Here is a 22,498-nt window from a genome sequence, read left to right on the forward strand (position 1 = left end):
AGAAAGACATTAAGTGGAGGAATAGTCTAGGCTTGAATGAGGAACAGAACTGGGCATTAGATATGTTCACAATGACCACTAGACACCCAAGCAGAGAGGCACTAAACATATGTTCACAAAACATATGAACCTAGAGCTCTCAAGAAAGACATGAAGACATGAACTGGGGATTCATGGCAGTATTTAATATTACATAGCTGGTACTGAAAGATGCAGGAAATGGGTTAGATCTCCTAAAGAGGAAAGAGGAGAAAGAGAAGGAAACAGGGATCAGAATGGAGCCCTGGAGCTTTACAACATATATGTAGAGAAAGGAGCCAGCAAAGGAGACTCATTCATAGTGGCTGGATAGAAAATGAGATAAAATCTCAAAAAAGGTAGTATTCCAAGAAGAGAGGTTTTGAAGAAAGAGGAATGCTTATTCTGAGCAGCTGGGTGAGCCCTTATTAGAATCCTCTCTACTGGGGAGGACTTCTTACCAAGGATAGAGATCACCTGCTATTTCATTTTTTACTCTTGAGTCCTTGGTGAGGCTCCTGGCACACAGTGGACATTTGAAATCTACTGATCAAACGATACATATTAATTGAATGACTGCATATTTAAATTTAGTTGAGGGTGAAGAGTAGGCATAAGTCATTTTGAAAAGTCCTCCTCTTCTCCCCACCCATGCTCCTCCCCCACATGATTCTCACAGTTGCCTACAAAAGCGTTGATCAGAGACATAGCAGTATTAGCAGGCTTTGTCAAAGCAACATGAAACAAACACCCTTTATTTCCACTGACTTAAGAAAAGTGAACTGTTCTATAAGCCTTGGAGGAAGGAAAGTCAGGGCTAACATAGCGTGTGAAGTTGTTATGGGTGGCTTTTCTGGAATAGTGGTGAAATTATAACCCTAATCATAACCATAATCATAGAAATAAGTTCTTGCCCTACCAAGTGCCCTATTGACTGCTACTCTTATTAACTAGGTGATGAAAAAAAAAATTGTGCTGAGTGGATTTCATTGTACAAGAGTTTGATAAAGGAGGGAAAGAAAGAGGTAGGTGTTGAGGTCAACAGTGTGGCTGGAGTCTGAAGGGTGTGGGAGCGCTTTTGCTATATCTGTATCTCAAGTCTCAACTGAAAATGTTGTGGCTGCAAACTGGAGGGACTGCTGATTTCAGCATGATGGCAACCTGAGCTAGTTGTAGAACTGAGCTGAAATCAGCACATATATCAACCCAGAAAGAAATATACCCTGAGTGGAAGAACCAGAGCGGGACCCTTCACCATGGGCCCTGATAGCTACTTTTCTGGAAGCCATTTCATTTCATTTTTACAATAGATTTATCACACATATTTCCGCCCTTTTACTTTGTTGCACACAATGAGAGAGGGTTACTATTCTTCTTCTTTTGTCTGTTGGCCAAGGAGTAAAAATAATTGGGTTGAGTGTAGCTAGAATATCCTAGCATTCCACAAACATCTCAAACTCCACCTGTCTAAAACCTAGTCCATCAACACCTGCCCATTGTACACATTCACATGTGCACGCACACGCATAACTTCATTCCTCCAGTATGTTTTTTTCTCTATGAATTAGCACCATATACCCAGATCCCAAACAGACACACTCTGACTCCTTCTCAGCTTTACATTCATATTTACCAGTGTTATCACCAAGTTCTATTGGGTTCTGTCTCTCAGATATCTCTTAAATCTAGTTTGTCCTCCACCCCTCCTTCCTAGTTTAGGCTACTGCCATCTTAGCATGCACTGTTGTAGGAACCTCCCATATTAGCTTGTGTATATTCAGTCTTTTCATTGCACATCTGAAATCCTTCAACAGCTTCCTATCCACCCCAGCACAGAGTTAAAAATTTCCTAATCTGGCTTAGGATGTTCCTGATGTCTTCCTACTTGCCTAGTCAGCTTCCTGTAGTACTGACCTGTGTGTGGGCAGCTAAGTGATCCAGCCAAGAATGGATCTCCTTTATCTGGCCCTGTGGGCACCATCCCTCCTCCCTCCTCTCAAACTGCTCAGCCTAACTCACCCCTCTTTGTCCTTAAAATATCTTTTTAAGTGTCCCCAAGGCATTCAGAACTTTCTCTAGCCATCCAAAGTTTGTCTATCAAATACCTGGCAAAAAATTTTCCTGAAGGCTTGTTCTGCCTTGCTCATGGTGGTATCCTGTGGGCCTAGCATCGTGACTGCTCAATAAATATGCTGAAAAGATGAACAAATATTTTAACTATGTGTCTGCCATTATAACTTAAGATGTGTTATTTCAGTTTGGTTTTAATGAACCCTTTTTCTTTCCTTTTTTTAAAAATTCATATAACAATAATTGACAACTGAACCTGCATCTCCTGCAAATATCAGCTTCACTATCTATGCTCCTCTCTGGGTGCTCTGGAAACTTAAGGCACATCTGGATTTCACTAGGATAAAACTCATCACCCATTTCAAGTATGTAGGGCTGCAGGTCTCCAGTCCATTTTCAGAGCCTCATTATGGTATCTGTGTCTTCCCCTCCTACTGGGTGGGTCTTCACCCCTGATGGCAGGTGTATCCGGTGGCAATGATAGATGCATGAAAGCAGGAGCATCAAGAACCAGGAGGAGCTATCCGTTAAAGTGAGGCAAGTCAGTGCTTCCTTAACTCGGCCTCCCCGTTGGACTCAGCAACAGCCTAAATCTTGTGCCATTCACCCTGACCGGCTCACCACGAGTCTGCCTCAGGAATGCAGCCTGTGCTTTAGAGGAAGTTTGGGGAGGAAGGAAGTGGGCATAGACGGGTGCAGGGCACTGAGTCTTGAAGTGAATAGCCATAACGTCTTTCTTTGTCACTAAAATGTGCCTCAGAAGCTTTCAGGGAGTTCTTTTTGTATAATTGTTTCAGGTCTGGTTAATTTCTCTAGTGGCTGCTTATGCCCTTGCAAATCAGAGATAAACCTTAACTATCCACGAGGGATCCAGATGGAGTTTGTGGCTGGCATTATTTTGGGCCACACCGGGCAGGCCACGGCGATCCTATGCTCATAGCGTTGCGCGCGCGGGGCAGGTTGGGGCCACGCCGCTCCGCAAGCAGGCCTTAACTAAGGTTAAAAGGCAAAGTCCCCTGTCCCTTCCAGCTCCACTCTTGCAAAGCCCTGGAGCCCGGAGTCATCAAGCGTTCCTCGGCTTGGAGGCCCTGGCCCGGACGCGCGTCCGACGCAGCCGAGGTCCCCCAGCGCCCCCTACAGCCGCGCGCGGGGTGAGACCGCGCAGGGTCCTGTGTCTCCGCACCACGCCCGGGACCCCACCCAGCGGCCGGCGCCCCGAGACCGCGAGAGCACCCGCACCTCCCGGCTGCAGAAACGGGCCGTGGGGCCCGGCGGGCGTGCGGCATCCCAGATCAAACCCGATTGCTCCGCCCGCGGCCGCCCGACCTCCCCTCCCTTCCTCGATCCCTCCCTCCCTCCTTCCCTCCCGCCCGCCGGCGCCGGACACGCTGCACTTCTCTTGGGGCGCTCTTCCCCTTGGCCGACCGTCTTATCCCGCGCAACTTTGGGACAACGGCCGTTTGGTGTTGAATGTTCTCCTCCGGGAGCGCATGGCTGGGGAAGCGAGGTGCGGGCCGGGTCCCCAAGGCGCAGTCGCCCGGGAGGCGGTGCTGCTGCTGCTGTGCCTGGCCGTCCCGACAGGGCGCCCCTACAACGTGGACACCGAGAGCGCGCTGCTCTACCAGGGCCCCCCCGACACCCTGTTCGGTTATTCGGTGGTGCTGCACAGCCACGGGGCGAACCGATGGTGAGTGGAGCGGGACTCGGCGCTCCGGCCACCCGAGGGCCGCGAGTGAACGGCGCCTCAGGGGTTCCCGGCCGGGTTCAAACTTTCCTCCCTCTGGAGGAGTCGGGAGGGGAGCGCCGCGACGGCCGGCTCGCCGGATCTGCTCGGGACACGAGCCCGCCGCGGGGTGGCACGCCTCGGGGGCGCTGGGGCGCGAGGCTCCGGAGCCGCGGGTCGGGGGCGGCGGGGTGGGTGCGCCAGGCGGTGGGCGGAGGCGGAGAGGCGGGGAGCGGCCCGGCTGCCAGCTGCGAGTCTGCAGAGACCCGGAGCTCAGCGGGCAGCTCGGCTCACGTCTGCGTGCACGTGCACGTTTCTCGCCGTAGGCTCTTAGTGGGGGCGCCCACCGCCAGCTGGCTCGCCAACGCTTCAGTGGTCAATCCTGGCGCGATTTACAGATGCAAGATCGGCGAGAATCCGGACCTGACGTGCGAACAGCTCCAGCTGGGTGAGTTGGGTCTGGGTCCAGGGGCGAGTGACCCTGGGGTAGCACAAGTCGCGGAAAAACTCCGCGTTGCCTGTTCTAGTTTAAAGGGAATGACTTGCACTCTTTACTCCAAAAACCATCTAACCTGTTAATGCAAAAGTGACTCCTTTCTGTCAACATTTTCCTCCCTTTTGCTGATGAGAATGATTGCGGTCCTCTGGCAAAACTCGAGAGGAAAGTTTCTTATGATACATTCTCGTCACCTCTCCCTCTTCCCTCCTCATGTAAAACACATTTTAAAGAAGTCTCTCAGCGCATGAGGGACAAGATCCAGCCAAGCCATCGCTTAAGAATTTTATTTCCATTTTTGACCTATCAGCCTTGTTAAAGAAAAGGCTAAGGGGCAGAGCAGGGAACGCAGTTGGAATTGATCCCGTATCCGGTCATTTAGCTTAAGGGCTTGTTAAAAGAAAGAAAGAAAAAAAGAAAACGGTATAGTTTTATTTAGAATATGAAACGTAAAAGAAGAGCACAAGAAAAAATTGGCGTCTCCATTGTTAATATAATTTAAATGAGGACTAAGCTCTAATTGTTACTTTTTCTCTCCCCAAACTCTTATGTTAAATGCCTACATCTATTTGAAGTCATTTCTTAATGTCTCTTCTTGGTTATGTGACAACTTGAAATAAAATAAATGTGTTTTTCGGGGCTCCTGGGTGGCTCAGTCGGTTGAGCAGTCGACTTAAGCGCAGGTCATGATCTTGTGGTTCGTGGGTTCGAGCCCTGCGTTGGGCTCTGTGCTGACAGCTAGCTCAGAGCTTCCTTCAGATGCAGTGTCTCCCTCTCTCTCTGACCCTCCCCTGCTCGCTCTCTCTCTCTCTCTCTCTCAGAAATAAATAAAACATTAAAAAAAAAAAGAATTAGGGACTGGAGCACACAAACTTGGTCTGCCAGAGGACCTTGGCAAAGTCTCAGCAAGGAGAAGTTGCATTTCTGTTGTCCTGTCATGATTTCCTGATCCATGGCATCATAACTACTAGTATTTGGCATCTACTTCCTGCCTGGAAGGGCACTGAATCTATTTCTAGATATCTGTGTTTAACTGGAAAGATCATGCCTAATATTACACACAATTTGAGATAAAAATGCCTGTCAAAATGCAAGGAAAACCTAAATTTGGGGGCATGTGGAGCATAGAGATTGACTACAGAAACATTCTCAGAGAAATGTGTCTGTGGTAGATGTGCAACAAGCATGAATTAAGTGAAGATGTGTTGGATGGATAAATAATAAAGGTAAAGTGGAAGTTTGATTGTCATCAGCCTGATTGATGAATAAGAGAATGATTAGAAATGATAAGCCAAATGGTATTTATTAAAATTTGTTTTTGAGAGAGAGAGAGAGCTCAAGTAGGGGAGGGGCAGAGAGAGAGGGAGACACAGAATCCAAAGCAGGCTCCAGGCTCTGAGCTGTCAGCACAGAGCCCCACGCAGGGCCCGAACTCATGAACTGTAAGATCATGACCTGAGCCGAAGTCAGACGCTTAACTGAGTGAGCCACCCAGGTGCCCCACCAAAGGACATTTTTAATTTTCACATTTTTGGTAGATACAGAAAGGTATTGATTGAGATAAACAGCAAAAAGGTAGACAAGATTTCCAGTCAAACCATTGGTTGAAACACTTCTTGCCTTGGTAATAGCTTGGTGTATTTGCAAAAGAATTGACTGAAGTTGCCCCTCCCATAACATTTTAAACAATGTGTTCTGTTCCTTAAATAAAGAAATTGTGTTTCCATTCAGAACAAACTCAGAAGTCACTTGAAGCTGTAAAATAAGGGATTGGGGATGAAGTGTAGAAAGGAAGTACTAAAAACAGGAGATTGGTAATGAAAGACATTTAAGGATTTTCAGCTTTGTGAACTATATAATATTTTCTATGAAGAAGCTTTAAGAAAAATTTATGTAAGTATGGACATACACAGTATTCTAGTTCTGTAGGTTATGAGGATGGCCTCAGTTTTCCTGTCTCAAATGTGACTTATCTATAATGTAAAGAAAAAGCTTAGCTCAATACCTGACATATAACAGACCTTTAAAAAGCATTAATTTTTTTGGTTTCTATTACCTACTTAAATCTATATCTGTATGCTATCTGTTATATTCAGGTTGAGGGTAATAAATAGGGAGAATTAATAATAGAAGCAAAAAGTTAAATGCATAAAGAGGTAACAGTTAAGATGAAACATGGTGAGAAATATTTTCTTGTTGACTCAACCAACAAAATCTTATCACTAAATTTTGATCTATGGTTGCCATATCAGTAGGGTGTGGAATGGCTTCTCTTGCTATCACGGAAACGAAGCTGGAAGAGGTCTTAAAACAGTGCCCATCTCACTTGTTGGGATGAGCCCTGGGTATTATATTGAAACCAACTTGACAATAAACTAATTAAGAAAAAAAGCAAAACAAAACAGTGCCCATCTCCTAGTAATTTAAATATTATTCACATGGACTAGTCTTTAGGTTTCAGAATTTCAGATCAAAGTTTGAATCAGATGGACTCCTCCCTAGAAAGAGGAGATCAATACCCTCCCATTACATGCCACCACCCCCGGATGATGTCACACACTGTGGTATATTCACTGTGGCCATAATCAGATGTGAGCAGCAGATGCCCATTGATCTAAAATGTCTAGGCTTTAAGGGTTGAGAGTAAGATACCCCTTTCAGTGAAGTGAATTAACTGTAGAAGAGGTACTTTGCATTCTGCTTGCAAACAGGCTTCCTCCTCCCTGTCTGCCTGAGAGGGGTCTCTCCTCTCACTTCTCCCCTACTTCCTTCTGTGAACCCAAGGAAGGTGGTGTCTTGTCAGGAGGGCCTGAGCCCAGACTTGTTCACGAACAGTTTGTGTCCGAGGAGGCCATAGTGTCTCCATATGTCCAGTTGCTTTTCCACCCAGACTTTCTGTATCCTTGCTGAGGCTTTTTAAAAAATGTTTATGTATCTGTTTAAAGAGAGAGAGTGGAGGAGGGTCAGAGACACAGAGAGAGAGAATCCCAAGCAGGCTCCACAAGTGTGGAGCCTCACTCAAAGCTCCATCTCATGACCATGAGATGATGACCTGAGCTGAAATCAAGAGCCAGACACTTAACTGACTGAGCCACCCAGGCACTTCTTGTTGAGGCTTTTTAAAAGGAAACTTTGATCACAGAGGACTCCAGAACTATATGTAATCATACACTGTCCATAGATTACCAATATTCAGAGCTTTAGAATGTAATAAAAGATATAAATTATTATAAAATTATACTAAACAGATTGTCTTTACTTGGTTATTCAGATGACATTCCATATCTTTTATTACTTTGGAGTCACCGCTAATAACATATGCTTGCTACACACACACACACACACACACACACACACACACTTCCCTGGGTGATAGAGTCTAAAGTTACATAGTTAGACTGCCTAATATGGTAGCCAGTTGCCACGTGTGGCTGTTGAGCATATGAAATGTAGCTAGTTTACAGTGATAGGTGCTGGAATATAAAATTAAATACTGGATCTCAAAGGCTTAGTGTAAAGAAAGAATTTAAAATATCTCATTAATTTCTTAGATATTAATTATATGTCAAAATAAATATTTTAATATTGATTACATGTATAAATGATAATATTTTTGTTGTGTTAAATTAGGAATATTTTTGTGTATTTTTTAATGTTTATTTCTGAGAGAGAAAGTGTGACAGAGCGCAAGCAGGGAAGGGACAGAGAGAGAGAGAGGAAGACACAGAATCCGAAGCAGGCTCCGAGCTATGAGCTGTCAGCACAGAGCCCGATGTGAGGCTCAAACCCACAAAACCATGAGATCGTGACCTGAGCTGAAATAGGATGCTAACTGACTGAACCACCCAGGTGACCCATAAAGTAGATTTTTAAAATCAATTTTATTTATTTTACTTCTTAAAGTGGCTCCTATAAAATTAAACACTTCCTATATGACTTATGTAATAATTTCTATTGGACAGCACTGCCCCCGAGAAATATAAAGTCCCTGCATGAGAAAACAGTAACTTTGTAGCAGGTGCTTTCCTAGCATCTGTGCATAAATGAATAGGACTTTCACTTTTCTTTCCCAGACAAGTGCTGTATAGTTACTAGACCTTCAAGATTCTTGCTTGTGCCTCTCTTTTCTTTACTGGAAAGAACAATAATCCATCTCAAGTTAGTCATCATTATTCCCCTTCAGATTTCTTTCTAGAATTTTATCACCCTAGTCAGCCTCCTGGCTTATATTACATAACCTATTTGGAAGAGGTTAATTTCATTACCATTGTGCCATTAAACTAACGATTACCTCATTCTCACTTCTGCCTGATTTGCAGGAATTATTAGCTTAACATTAAAAGGCAAACCTCACACTTCAAATAATGTTGCAACATCAAATAATGTTCTTGATAACTTTTCTTTTTCATTTGCAAAACTCTTTAAAGTATAGCTTATGAATCTGGGATTGATACAGACTGGTCATTTTGAAAAATTGTCCCTGAACATAGGTTCTAATTATTCAGAAAATCAAGAGAGAGAGCTTCATCAATAAACTATCATGTTAAGAAACTTAAGTTCCCTGATTTCCAGCAATTTCCCAAACTCCATCTCTAAAAGAATGCTTTCCACTGAATTTGAGAGATGAGGTTTTGTAAATGCATTTTGCTTTTTGCTTTAAGCTTATTTGATCCCCAACTTATATTCCTAATGACTAAAAATATCTCCCCTGAGCAACAGTTCTAGGGCCAGATAAGGCAATCCGTTGTACATGTGGGTATTTATTCATTCAGTCATTTACTGAGGAGTGCCAAAGGGCCAGAACTTGGATGTAAGAAAGAAACATGGTCCTTGCATCCAGGAGGTTTACAGTCTCTAACTTAGGTTCTTATAGGAGAGTATGGTGAGATCTAATCTAATTAGGAAAAAAAGGTGATGGCTTCCAGAGACATTGATGTTCAATTGGAGAACTGAATGCAAATCAGGAATTGGTTAGAGGAAGAGGTTTATGGAAAAGGGTGCCAGACAGAGCAAATAGTGTGTATGAAGACCTGAGGTCTTTGAGAGCATGGATCTTTGAAATGAAAGAAATATGCATATGATTTGACTATGGAGTGTGAAGTGGATGGAAGGTTGGAGAGCTAAGCAGGGATTTTTTTTTAGTACAACTCAGTGAGTTCTCTTTAAGGAGTATGAATTACTCATTCGTAATTAAAGCTGGGGAGTGACCTGATCAGATTTGCATTTTAGACAGATACTTCTGGTTGCAGAGCAGTGAATGCTTTGGAGTAAATGAGTCAAGGCTGAAGGTAATGAGACAGTAGTAGAAAGATTTTATTACAATTTAGGCTGTATGTGATAAGTGCTTGTACCGAGGCAGTGGCAGCAAGAATGGAGCAAAACAGATATTCTACAGTTAGTTAGAAGACAGACTCAATAGGATTTGGTAATTATTAAAGGAGAGAGATGAAAGGGAAGGTTTCCAAAGGTGTTACCCAAGGTGCCGACTTGGGCTGTTGGATGAATGATGGTGCTGGCCACAGAAGACGTAGAAGACTAGAAGTAAATATCTAGTAGTCAATTGGATGTGTGGGTCTACTGGGCAGGAGAGATCTGCACTAGCAATCTGGAGTTCACTGCAATTGACGTACAGATGGTTATCAAAGCATGGGAGTTAATGGGTTTAACTTGGAAACTCTCTGGGCTGAATAGATCAAAAGCCTCAGGAGAGATCCAGAAGATTCCTACAGTTTGAGAATGGGCTAGAGCTGTGCCGCTCAACTCTGGCTACAACTTAGGTTCTCCTGCAGAGCTTTAAGAGTACCAGTGTTCATCCTAAATAAATAAAATCTTTGCAGATGGGTCTAGGTGTGACATTGTGATTTCTAGTAAGAATAATATATTTACTTTTATTCCCTGTTTTTGGCACAGAGCTCCTAAAAGTCTTGAAATTTTCTAAGAGAGCTACAAAGGTGTCCTTTGTTAAGGAGGTGGCTTTTGGGCCCCACATAAGGATGGGGGCTGGTTGCCAGTGGAGTCGAACATATAATTGGAGGGGTGGAACTTTCCGTCCATTAGTTCCATCCCGAACTAATCTTCAGGATGGGGAGTGGGGTTAGAGGTTGAATGAATCACCAATCGTGAATGATTTAATCAGTTATGTCTGTGTAAGGAAGCTGCCCTAACAACCCAAAAGGACAGGGTTGGGAGAGCTCCTGGGCTAGTGAACAGAGTGGAATACTTAGAGCAAGTAGTATCTCTGTACCCTTTCCCTATGCCTTGCCCTATGCATCTCCCATCTCATTGTTCCTGAGTTATATCCTTTTATAATAAATTAGTAATCTAGTAAGTAAAATGCCTTTCTGAATTCTGTGAGGTGCTCTAGCAAATTATTCAAACCCAGGGATGGAGTAGTTGGAACCTCTGATAGCCAGGTGGTTAGAAATATAGGTGACAACCTAGACTTTTGCTTGGCCTCTGAAGTGGGTGTGGGGGGTGGGGGGAGAAGGGCAGTCTTGTAGGACTAAGTCCTTAACCTGTGGGATCAGATGCTGTATCTCTGGATAGACAGTGTCAGAGTTGAGTTGAATTCTAGCTAGTGAATTGACCCAGCTAGTGACAGAAAATTGCTTATTGGTGGTGTAAAAAGTGCTCTTCCACCTCCCACCCTCCACACGATGGAATTGAATGCAAAGAACCCTTAGAAGGGCATTAGGGTTTTCAAAGGTCCCCAGATGATACCAGTTTTCATCCATGGTTTAGACCAACTGGAGAAGAAAAGAGGAGCCTGAGAAAATGACTAAGAAGGAAAAGCCAAAGAGGTAGCAAGGAAATCTGGTCAGTGTGGCATTATGGAAGTTAAAAGATGAGGGATCTTGAGAAGAGATAAGCGGTTGGCAGTATCAAAAGTTGTCAGGAGGTCAAGCAAGGTAAGAACTTAGGAGATTTCATTGAATATAGAGAGAAACCATTCAAGAGTAACCTTTGAGTACAACCAATTTTAGTGGTGAAGCCAGACTACAGAGGGTTGAGAAGTGAGGAGTGAGAAAATAATGGGAGCACATGTCAACAGCTTTTTTATCTGGGTTCTTTCTCCATTAATTAAACATGTTTTATTGGTTACTTAGAAACTTAGAAAGTTGAGTAAGACATGGCTGATGCTCTCAAAGAATTCAGTCTAAATGACAAGAGACAGGTAATTATGAGAATATGTAATAAACGTGATGATGGAGACACAGTGGGGAGAAGAAATTGTTTGGAAGATGAGTGAAGATTTCCTGGAGGAGCAGATACCTGAGTAGTTGAGCCAGTTCTGACCAGTTTCGATGAAAGTATAGTAAAAGTTCAATACATGTGAAATGGATGAATATATTTCTCCGATGTGAGTGATTCCTCCGCTGCACATGTGAGCATTATCCCAGGAGGTCTGGGCCAGCCTTGGGTTCCAGAGATTCTGCCTGCTCGCACCAGACAATCTAAACAATAATGGGCACTCCTGAGATAGGGAGCTTGGAACTGACCTTCCTTAAAAATAGGGCTTTTTTAAAAAGGTAGCCGGAAACATCAAATAAGACCATGGAAGTGGACTTACAAGTGGTCAGGAATGCAGTGTTTTTGTTCTGATGCTCTCAGTTCACCCCCTAGAATTAAAAAAAAAAAGGAACCTTTTTAATGTAAATTATTTGAAATACTATAATTCACAATAAATATGTTCAGAAAGAGTAAGCATGCAGACTTAGTTGTCGAATCTCTTTTATGGGAAATATTGTGTGAAATGGATTAGAGGTGCCTGTTTAACATTACAGCCTATATAGATTCTTTCAATGGATAGCCTGTGTTTATGAAATCTTTCTAGGTCTACCTCACCTGATACAATTCTTGGTTTCTTCGAAACACTTTCTAGTGTTCTTTAGCATTTTATTTTGTCTACAAATCGTTGTCTCTGTAACTTCTTCTCCCATCCTTTAAACTTGGGACAGAAACAGGTCCTCTGACATTCATAACCCCTCATCTCAGTCTGACCCTCTACTGGATAATGCCGTGGAGTTCCTGACTGACTTATGTCTTTCACATGCTTCAGACTCTGCATCATCCTGTCCCCTCTGTCCTACTGTGTAAATTCCCAAACCAAGCACCGTGCGTCAATATTGACCACCTACTGTTGAGTGAGGGCAGGTTTCCCTGGAGATTTTGTTTTTGTTTTTGTTTTCCAACTTACATTTTTGTATTGTTCTTGTTTCAAAGACACTCAAAATGGTTTCCATGTATTAGTGATAGTCTTTCAAATGAACCCATAAGTCCAAGAGTTGAATTGAAAACCATGGAAATAGAGAATTTTCTTTCCCTATTTCTTAACATTGGAAACTAGTGATTTAATAGTAGGTTATTATAGACAGAGAATTAGTATAGGCTTGTTAATAATGTCAATATTTGGATTCTTTCCCTGCTTTTCAGGGAAGAGTACTAAAAGCAATCATTGTAGGGGTAGTATAGGGTGGTGGTTGACACTTGGGACTTGAGTCCTTCCTTTCCCGCTTACTAGGGGGACTTTGGGCAAGATGCTTAATCTCTCTTTGTTTCAGTTTCTCCATCTGTAAAATTTGTATCATGATAATAATATCTGCTCATGGGGATATAATGAAAATGAAAGGAACTCATATATGTTTACATGTATTACAAGTAAGTGTGCTTAGGTACATAGAAAGCATGTAGTAAGTATTAGTTGTTATTGTGAGGCAGCAGTCCCTCTTTAAATAATGCTCACCAAATATGTCAGTTGTGGTACACTTTCCTGCTGTAGTTAGTAAAAAACAAAACAAAGCAAAAACTTTTTTAGGTTTTCTGTAGGAATTTGAAGAAGTTTGGGCCTCAAGTCGCTGGAGGAGAACCTGAACCTAGAATTAAGCTCTCAAGTGACCTGGTTTTCTAGAATTTTGAGGTCTAGTGATGAATCAGGATCAACCCAGATTTATAAAATTGCAACCCTAAGACTTGGCTCTTCTGCCTGGGGACATCCACCTCTTTCTTAATACAATAAAGTAAAATAAATAAAATTAAAACATAAAATAGGGCTATTAAATAAAAAGAGACAGAAGACTGAATTAGCTGGGTCTTTAAGGCGTATGGTCATATGAGCTCTTTCTCATTGAAACTGAGTGTGATGATTAGCCGTTGTCAGATATGGACTGGGAAGCCTGAGAATATGGCATGTAAATACGTGTTTTCCCAAAAGAAAATACTTTGAGACTGGTTTCTAATTTTGATGTTTATTTTGATATCTTGACTCTTATTTGCTTATTTTTATATCTTGACTCCAGACAAGCTGGAGGAAATGGCCTTGGAAGTTCAGTACTCTCATGTCTCCCATCTCAGCTCTAAAACTTGGGCATTTTACTCCTCATGACTCAAAATTATTGTTATTGCTACTGAATTCATAAACATCACTATTATCTTTTAGGAACATCATCACCACATCTTATTTGGTGTGTGGGAAAAGTACATAGTTTAGTAGAGTAAAAATAGTGAATTTAATAGTAATTAGAATTGGATAAGAAGAACTATAAGAAGGGGTCACTTGGTTAAGCAGCTGAAGGCCACTGATCAAATCTCACAGCACTGTGAGCGCCCTCTGCTGGTCAACTCTAAATCAATGTGATGTGCGGTATGTTGGGGGAACAGAAGCATTTCCCATTTAATGAACACCTAATAGGTGCCAGGCAGTCTTGTATCTGTTAAGAGTAAATTTTCTATAATCCTCATGATCCTTCAATGGTAGATTTTATACTCTTCATGTTTGAATTGAATTTTTCAGTTTTAGTCCCATATGTTTTTCTGATATTCTGAATTTAGGTAGAGGAAAGAATTATGTGATTAACTTTACTTGGTAATGATTGCTTCTACAAATAAAGATGTTCTGAAGAAATGACTCTTTATGCAGCATAGAAGAGAATAACGTTCATCCATTTTTCAGGACTATTTAAGAAAACTTTGAAATATACAGGACTTACCTTTCAATGGAAAAGAACTTCAAATTAAAAAAAAGTAATTGGTGGGGGAAGGGCTTTCAGTATTTTTCTGAAACTTACACTTACATCACATTTTGGAAAGATCAGATAAGCGTGTATGTTGTTGTAGTATCGAGAATGTCAGACTGAGTGCTTCCCAGACGGGGAAGCCACAGCTCAGTGACGCAGGCCGATAAACCAAACATGTCATTGCATGCAAAAGTCCCAAGCTCTCTCACTCACAAACTATTTCACTCAAGCTTTCAACAAGTTATAGAAAGAAGAACTTTGAGTCTGATCTTTCCCCTGGGGACTTCTTCAGTGGAAATGCCAACATACTGAGAACGGATCTAAATTGAGGAAAAGGGCAGGATACGACAGGGACTAAATCACTGACATTTTTCTTGAGCACCAGGCAGTTGACTGAACAGTCTGTGGGCAGATTTGTGACATTTCACACATTTGAAGCCAAAACAAAAGACTTAGAAAGTGAAAGTGATCTCAGTGAACACATACCTCTGAAATCTTTGTAGAGTCCTATTGTATATGCTGTAGAGTAGTGGGAAATAACAGAGATCTTCGATTTCTGACAAGTTTTAATTTTTTTATTCTAATCTTTTTCATTTATCAGCCCCATGGATTCAAGGAAGTCACCTACCTTCCTAAAGATTTAATTTGCTCATCTGTAAAATGGGATGGGTAACATAGTCCTCTGCTGCTACTGGGAAAATTAAATGAGTTAAATGTGAATGATGAGGCCTGACAGCGATGTGTCATAAACATTTTACGGAGGAGGATCCACGACAACACGTATAGGCAGATTAAACATGGTTAGCTTCATCCTTAAAATAATAATAATGCCCAGATCAACTACTATTTGCGTGCTTCTTCTGCTAGGCTCTGGCCCAAGCACTTTCTGAGTATCTGATTTATTCCCCCAAATCCTCACAGAAACCCTCTGCGATAGGCATCTCCTGTGGGCCCCAGGTGATCCTCAGTCTTAAATCTTCCTAGTCCCAGATCGCACACTGTAAAGATCTTCAAACCTATACATGTGGTCTTCCTTCACACCATCTGTTACAGTCTTAAAACTTAAAGGAATTAATATTTCAGAAGAGAGACAAATAGTAGTGAAGGAAGACCTCTCCAAAGCTTAAATCCCTGAGAGTTTGGTGAACATTTTGTAGGCATATCGTCATAAAGGATTTGATGATAAAGGTATTTCAGAATCTCCTCCCTCAGTAGATATGTATTTCGCTCCTGCCTGCTGTCCATAAGGTCCTGTTCTGTGCTGTGGGAATGCTGTGGTCAACCAAACAGTCAACTTGCCCTCATGAGGTGACATTCGAGATTGAATATCTAGTCTTCCATCGTCTGTCATACTTTAGCACTGGAGCAATGATGCTAAAACGGGTGATACAAGTTAACAACCAAAAGGGATGGTGAAGGATGTACTTAAATGGCTTTGTACTAACAGCCTTTATATTCATCTGACAAATTTAACTGCTCATTCACATTTATACACGTGGATTTACTGATGGAAAATCGGCAGATGGAGGGGCTCCTGGGCGGCTCAGCAGGTAAAGCATCTAACTCTTGATTTTGTCTCAGGTCATGATCTCACTATTCGTGAGTTCAAGCTCTGAGTCAGGCTCTGTGCTGATAGTGCGGAGCCTGCTTGGGATTCTCTCTCTCTGCCCCTTCCTTGCTCTCTCTTTCTCTCTTAAAAATAAATAAATTAACATTAAAAGGCCCCAAAAATAAAAATGGAAATAAAAAACTGAAGTAACAAGCATACTTCTTGTATGTTTCTACACAAATGGAAAAAAAAGGAAAAGTAAAAACTGGCCTAATTTTTTGAATAAAGGATATAATGGTTTTATGTGGTTTCATATTTTTAGTAGCTACTGGGAAAATTCAATCAACTCTGCTAAGATTAGTCATTGTAGTTGTATAAAGGCATGGGAAGTTATCACATGTTAATTTTACTGCCCTTTTTTACATTAAACCATGTAAAGTACTTTTTCTTTTTTTTTCTTTTTACAAATAGTTTATTGTCAAGTTGGTTTCCATATCACACCTGGTACTCATCCCCACACGTGCCCTCCTCCATGCCCATCTCCTCCCCCCCCCCACACCCATGAGTCCTCACTTTGTTCTCAGCATTCAAGAGTCTCTCATGGTTTGCCTCTCTCCCTTTCCCCCAACTTTTCCGCCCTTCTTCTCCCCCTTGTTCCTCCGTCAAGTTCCTCCTAATCCTCCTATACGTGTAAACATATGATATTTGTCCTTCTCTGCCTGACTTATTTCGCTCAGCATAACACCCTCAAGGTCCATCCATGTTGCTACACATGGCCAGATTTCATTGTTTCTCATCGCCATGTAGTATTCCATGGTATAGATAAACCACATCTTCTTGATCCATTCATCTGTTGATGGACACTTAGGCTCTTTCCATGTTTTAGCTATTGTTGAGAGTGCTGCTATGAACATTGGGGTCCATGTGCTCCTATGCATCAGCATTTCTGTATCCCTTGGGTAAATTCCAGCAGTGCTATTGCTGGGTCCTAGGGGAGTTCTATTGTTAGTTTCCTGAGGAACCTCCACACTGTTTTCCAGAGGGGCTGCACCAGTTTACATTCCCACCAACAGTGGAGGAGGGTGCCCGTTTCTCCACATCCTCGCCAGCATCTAGAGTTCTCTGATTTGCTCATTTTAGCCACTCTGACTGGTGTGAGGTGGTATCTCAGTGTGGTTTTGATTTGTATTTCCCTGATGAGGAGGGATGCTGAGCATCGTTTCATGTGTCTGTTGGCCATCTGGACGTCCTCTTTGGAGAAGTGTCAAAGTACTTTTTCAATTACGAAGCTGATTTGATTTACTAAGAGTTTAGATTAGAAATGTATGAGCTGAGTTGAAAACCAGATTGTAAATCACTTCAGTATGACATTTGGATAACATATAAAGATAATCTGAGTTTATTTGTGATGTTCTGTCAGGGAATTTCACGAGAATTAACTTTCTCATGATAGTTCTAATAATAATCATTTCTGACACATTAGAAATAGTGTATTTCCACATGAAGCAAGTTTGCTTAACACTTGGGATCCTATTTCAGTATCTAGCTGAAACCAAGGAGGACAAAAAGCTAGTACTAGTATTTTGAAAGTAGAGTATTTTCAGATATGATGTAGTCCAGGAGAAGTCACAACCACTTACATTGTAGAGCACAAGCCCAGTGACACACACCTGTCTGGGGAGCTTTTCAAAAACTCTTTAAGTCTAGGACACATCAGATCTGAGCCTCCAGAAAGTGGGGAACAGGTGTTGATACTTACTCGGAACTCTCCCCTGGTGATCCTAATGTCCAGTCAAGGCGGAGCACCACGTGCTAGAGGCGTGAACTTGGGCAAGCAAGATTAAGGGAGAGTGCCGAAAATGGCCCTGAGCATAAACTGACGATGCAGAGGTCTTGCTTCTCCATCAAGATTCTGCAAGCGCCCCAGATGACAAGGGTAAAAAGTTCCTAGAAGTGAAGAAAAGACCCAGGGCAGTGGTGATGACTGGCAGGCTGTTCTTTGTACGGACCCTGCCTTTAAACCAGTGCAGAGAGTAGCTCGGCAGGACCGTCACTGTTGGGTGCTGCTGCCAGGGCAGAAGCAGTGTCAGGACGTGGGCAGGAGAAGTCCATACAAACGTGAGTGTGTTGTTCCCTTACTAGAATTAGTTTCTATTTCTCATTTGAAAGAATAATTGTTTCACGACTTTGTGAGTTTTATTTTTGCCTGTGCATTCATCCTTTTGTACACATCTCCAATTAAGACACGAAACACAAACAGAAGATACTTAAACCACCGTTGGAACTTTGAACTATTTTTTTTTTAATGTTCATTTATTTTGAGAGAGAGCATGTGTATGTGAGGGGGTGAGGGTCAGAGAGAGGGAGTGAGAATCCTAAGCAGGCTTTGTGCTGTCAGCTGAATCAGATTCAGCTGCAGAGCTCCATCTTACAAACCATGAGATTGAGACCTGAGCCAAAATCAAGAGTCGGGCACTCAACTGACGGAGCCCCCCAGGTGTCCCCAAACTGTTTTTTGTTTTTAATTTACTGACCAATTTTCAGCACACATTCCTGGGCTCTGTATTGGTACCAGCCATGAATTAGGTTGTTAGTGACTAAGTTTGGGGAGTAGGATAGCTGTGAATAAATAAACGTAATTGTGTTGGAGTTTTCCAGAGAAATGGAACCAATAGGGTGGGCAAATGGTAGGTAGGTAGATCTAAGAGGAGATTTATTAAAGGAATTGGCTCCTTCAGTTAGGAGGCAGAGAAGTCCTGTGATCTGCGCTCGGCAAAGCTGAAAAACCAAGAAAGCCAGCAGCGTCATTACGTCCCAAGGCCTGCATAGCAGCGGGCGGGGAGGTGGGGGGTAGTTGGTGTAAGTCCAGGGGTCTGAGAGCTACACAGACAAAGACATGGAGAGAAAAACACTGGCAGGAAGTGACCTGAGAAGTGGGAGCGTGAATTGCTTGGCTATGCTGGATGGGGCTCTGAGCAGTGATGATTCTACAACATCAGCTGGTGGAGCTGATGCAACATGGAATCCTGCATGGCCCCAGAAAATGGTGCAACACAACACCTTCTCTGGGTTTCATTGGAAATTGACAGAAGTTCACAGTTCACAAACTTCTTGGCCATTTTAATCAAGCAACTTACAGGATATTTTGTTCAGCTCTGAATTACTGCCTATTTATTTAAACTTTGGGGTAGCATCTCCAGAACAGTAGATTTGTGCCTAACTATTGGCTGTATTCAATTGTGTAACCGTGAAGAAAGTGCCTGTTAAATATGCCACATTTTAATAGGAATAAGGTATTATTTGTGACCTCCTTTCTCTCCTCTCCTCAATTTTCCTCTTGCTCAGGTGCCCTAGTCAACCACATGATAGTTTTATGAAGACTTCGGTGTTTTCAGAGAAGATAGTTTAAGCGTTCTGGTAAATAATAGCAACTTCACCTATGGTAGACAGAATCAACCATTTATCTGTTTTTGACACTAGTAAAAATGATTGGTAGTTTTGGTGAAAATTTTAACTGGAAGTTGCATCACAGTAAGAGTTAAAATTATGTATTGGTCACTGTCGTCTTCACTTTCTTTCAATTAGGTTGGCATCATGTAGGCATGCTAACAACTTGGTTAGACCTTACCCACCCAACACTCACAATGGTCTTTCTCCTTTTTGTTCTTTTCCCCTTTCTTTATTAATTTTAACATTGGGATCTTCTGTTTCCCCATGGACCATCTTTTATCAAGGTCTGGGCTGTAGCAAACCCCCTTTTCATTCCAGGTAGACCTTGTTTATCAACACCAGCATCATTTTTTCAGACCTACACTTAATCATTTTCAAGTCCAGTGTTCCGGTAGCCACTACCAAGATGTGGAAGTAGTCCTAATCTATAAGAAGCCTGGCCAGAAAACCCTTATCCACATTCTATTGGAATTATATTCCAGACCATGACCATCACCTGGGGTGGCCTGGGCGTCACCTGGACCTACTAAATCAGAATCTTCAGGGAAGCAGCTAGGAAACTTAGTTCAGTTCAGCTGTGTTGAGGGTTTTACTGTTTGCCCTGAACAATGTTTTGGAGAACAAATGTATATACAAACATTTTCCTCTTCTCCTTGAGACAAAATTTCTCCTGCCCAGGACATTTACTGCAAATAATTTCACTTTCAAAATACTATTCTTATCTATGTAGGTATTATGAGTTTGCCCAGGAAGTTTAATGTCAAGGTTATAGGAGATAGAGTGCCTAATGATTTTGAGAATGGTCAATATAAATATATGATAAAATGGTACCAGTGACTAGTGTTCAGAATGAAGTAAATAAACCCAGGTTCCATATCCTTATCCAGTGAAGCTGATGAAAATGTAATCATCTGCCCTTGGAATTAAGCTCGTGTGGAATGGGACCTGGCACATGGCAGTTGACGAGGGTAGGAATAAAGTCAGTGAAAGGATTCTTAAGATACTAGGTCTTACTCTACCACAAACTCATTTATTTGAAAGCGTGTTCATAGGATCCCAGCTATAAAGCAAAGAAGTTGCTCTAGCAGAAGAAAAAAAAAATTATCATTGGGAAGATCACTTTGTTTTGTACAGTTTAGAAGTGCTGTATTGCCCATGAAAACGTTTAGTTTTCTGGCTATTCATGCATTTGCCAAAGTACCTTTTTTAAATCTTTTTTTTTAATGTGTACTTATTTTTGAGAGAGAGAGAGAGAGAGGGAGGGAGAAAGAGAGAGGGCTTGTGAGTGCAAGCATGAGTGGGAGAAGGGCCAAGAGAGTGAGAGGCAGAGGATCTGAATCAGGCTCTGCAATGACAGCAGATAAGGGGCTCAAACTCCAGAATCCTGAACCAAAATCAAGAGTCCAGTTGGACACTTAATGGACTGAGCCACCCAGGAGCCCCACCAAAGTACCTTTTGATGTGTTTTACTATTGAAAAAAAATCTTGTTCTTTAAATCCTTTGTTTTTTAAATAGTCACAATAAACTAAATGTAAACCATAGGGCAGTTTGTCTTCAATGCTAGGCATTATTAATATGCTAATTAGACACAGCCACTTCCTTGTGCTCAGTCATCACCTCCCAGCTTCAGTGCTGGAATGTGACTTAAATGCTAAGGACCATATTCTTTTATTCCTAAAGTCTCAATGACTTAAGAAATGGCTTTAAAAATGTCTGATGTGGGCGCGTGGGTGGCTCAGTCGGTTAAGTGTGTGACTCTTGGTTTCAGCTCTGGTCATGATCTCATAGTTCATGGATACTAACCCCACAACCAGCTCTGTGCTGCAGGTGTGGAGCTTGCTTGGGATTTCCTGTCGCCCTCGCTCTGTCCTTCCCCTGCTTGCTTTCTATCTCTTTCTAATAAGTAAACATTAAAAAAAAAATAAAGGTGCTCTGATAGTTTGTTCTCTATTATAGTTAAGTGTCTGAGGTTTGATGGAGAGACGTGGGTGGGGGATGGGCTAAATGAGTGTGGGAGATTAAGGAGAACCCTTGTGAATGAGCCCCTGGTGTTGTATGGAAGTGTTGAATCACTAAATTCAACATTTGAAACCAATTTTGCCATATATGTTAATTAGAATTTAAATAAAAACTTGAAATCCAAAAAAATTTTTTTACATTGTGCTCTGGCAGTGCTGCCTGTAATGCTAGACAAATGGTCAAAACAAAGGTGCGCATTCTTTACCACAAATGACACACTGTAATTGCATCTGCACAGCCTGTATGGGTTTAAACTGCCCTCCCTGCCCCCCAGTCGTCTTGGTTACCCAGCTCCTATATTGAGCCCATCGCTTCCTGATGTTACCAGCTGGAGATCATTTTCTGCAAACAGAAACCACCTGCTGAGATAACAGTTACGTTGGCACAGAGTAACTTACTGTTGTCCCCATACTGTGCACTGAGTATAAAGTGGTCTAGAGGAGCAGGAATCAGGGACATTTTATACGTGATGAAGGAGAAAGCTTGGGGATAAGTATGTTTATTTTCTCTGCTGTCCTAGAATGACATGGTTTTCAAGATAGCTGATGATGATAATTTTTTTTTTTTTTTTTCAAATGCTGTAGGTAGCCCTACAGGAGAACCTTGTGGAAAGACTTGTCTGGAAGAAAGAGACAATCAGTGGTTGGGGGTCACACTTTCCAGACAGCCAGGAGAAAATGGATCCATCGTGGTAGGCTATGGGGATTAGTCCACTGAGAACATTATGGGATCAGATATTCTGGGTGTGATGTTCACATCATTTGATCTACACTTCTGTTTTATTCAGGCTTGTGGGCATAGATGGAAAAATATATTTTATATGAAGAATGAAAATAAGCTCCCCACGGGTGTTTGCTATGGAATGCCCTCTGATTTACGAACAGAACTGAGCAAAAGAATAGCTCCATGTTATCAAGGTAAGGAATCATTTGGGTATTACCTGGATCAAGAGAAACAAGTGAATGCCTTTTAATTTTTTTTTAATCTTCAATTTTGTGTTTGCAGGGAAAGGAGAATAAATCTTATTAAAATAGCTGTATTTTTAGCTACTCCAAGTATTCTTTCCTTTCTTTACTCAGTTGTGATAGTATGAGTACAAACAATGTGCTTTGTGTTGTTAGGAATAGAAATTTGTACGGTTATGTTTGAATAATTCTAG

The 22,498-nt window shown here is 42.0% G+C and overlaps 1 protein-coding gene and 1 long non-coding RNA gene across 2 annotated transcripts in view; one reads left to right on the forward strand and one right to left on the reverse strand.

Moving 5' to 3' along the window:
• Window positions 1-3,482: 3,482 nt before the first annotated feature.
• ITGA4 (integrin subunit alpha 4) overlaps window positions 3,483-22,498 on the forward strand; it is a 90,114-nt gene continuing 71,098 nt past the window's right edge. Inside the window, exons 1-4 of the mRNA XM_039239628.1 lie at window positions 3,483-3,775; window positions 4,138-4,259; window positions 21,924-22,030; window positions 22,127-22,256. Of these exons, the coding sequence (XP_039095559.1) occupies window positions 3,579-3,775; window positions 4,138-4,259; window positions 21,924-22,030; window positions 22,127-22,256 (556 nt within the window). The 5' untranslated portion in view covers window positions 3,483-3,578. The remainder of the gene's footprint in view (window positions 3,776-4,137; window positions 4,260-21,923; window positions 22,031-22,126; window positions 22,257-22,498) is intronic.
• LOC120236692 lies at window positions 4,604-12,306 on the reverse strand. Its single transcript, XR_005529741.1, has 3 exons — window positions 12,153-12,306; window positions 11,878-11,926; window positions 4,604-4,697 (listed from the first exon to the last, which is right to left on the reverse strand). It is a non-coding gene; the product is annotated as an uncharacterized LOC120236692 (long non-coding RNA).

This window comes from Hyaena hyaena, unplaced genomic scaffold, assembly GCF_003009895.1.
Source record: "Hyaena hyaena isolate Hyena2069 unplaced genomic scaffold, ASM300989v1 scaffold_159, whole genome shotgun sequence".
Taxonomy (NCBI): Eukaryota; Metazoa; Chordata; class Mammalia; order Carnivora; family Hyaenidae; genus Hyaena; species Hyaena hyaena.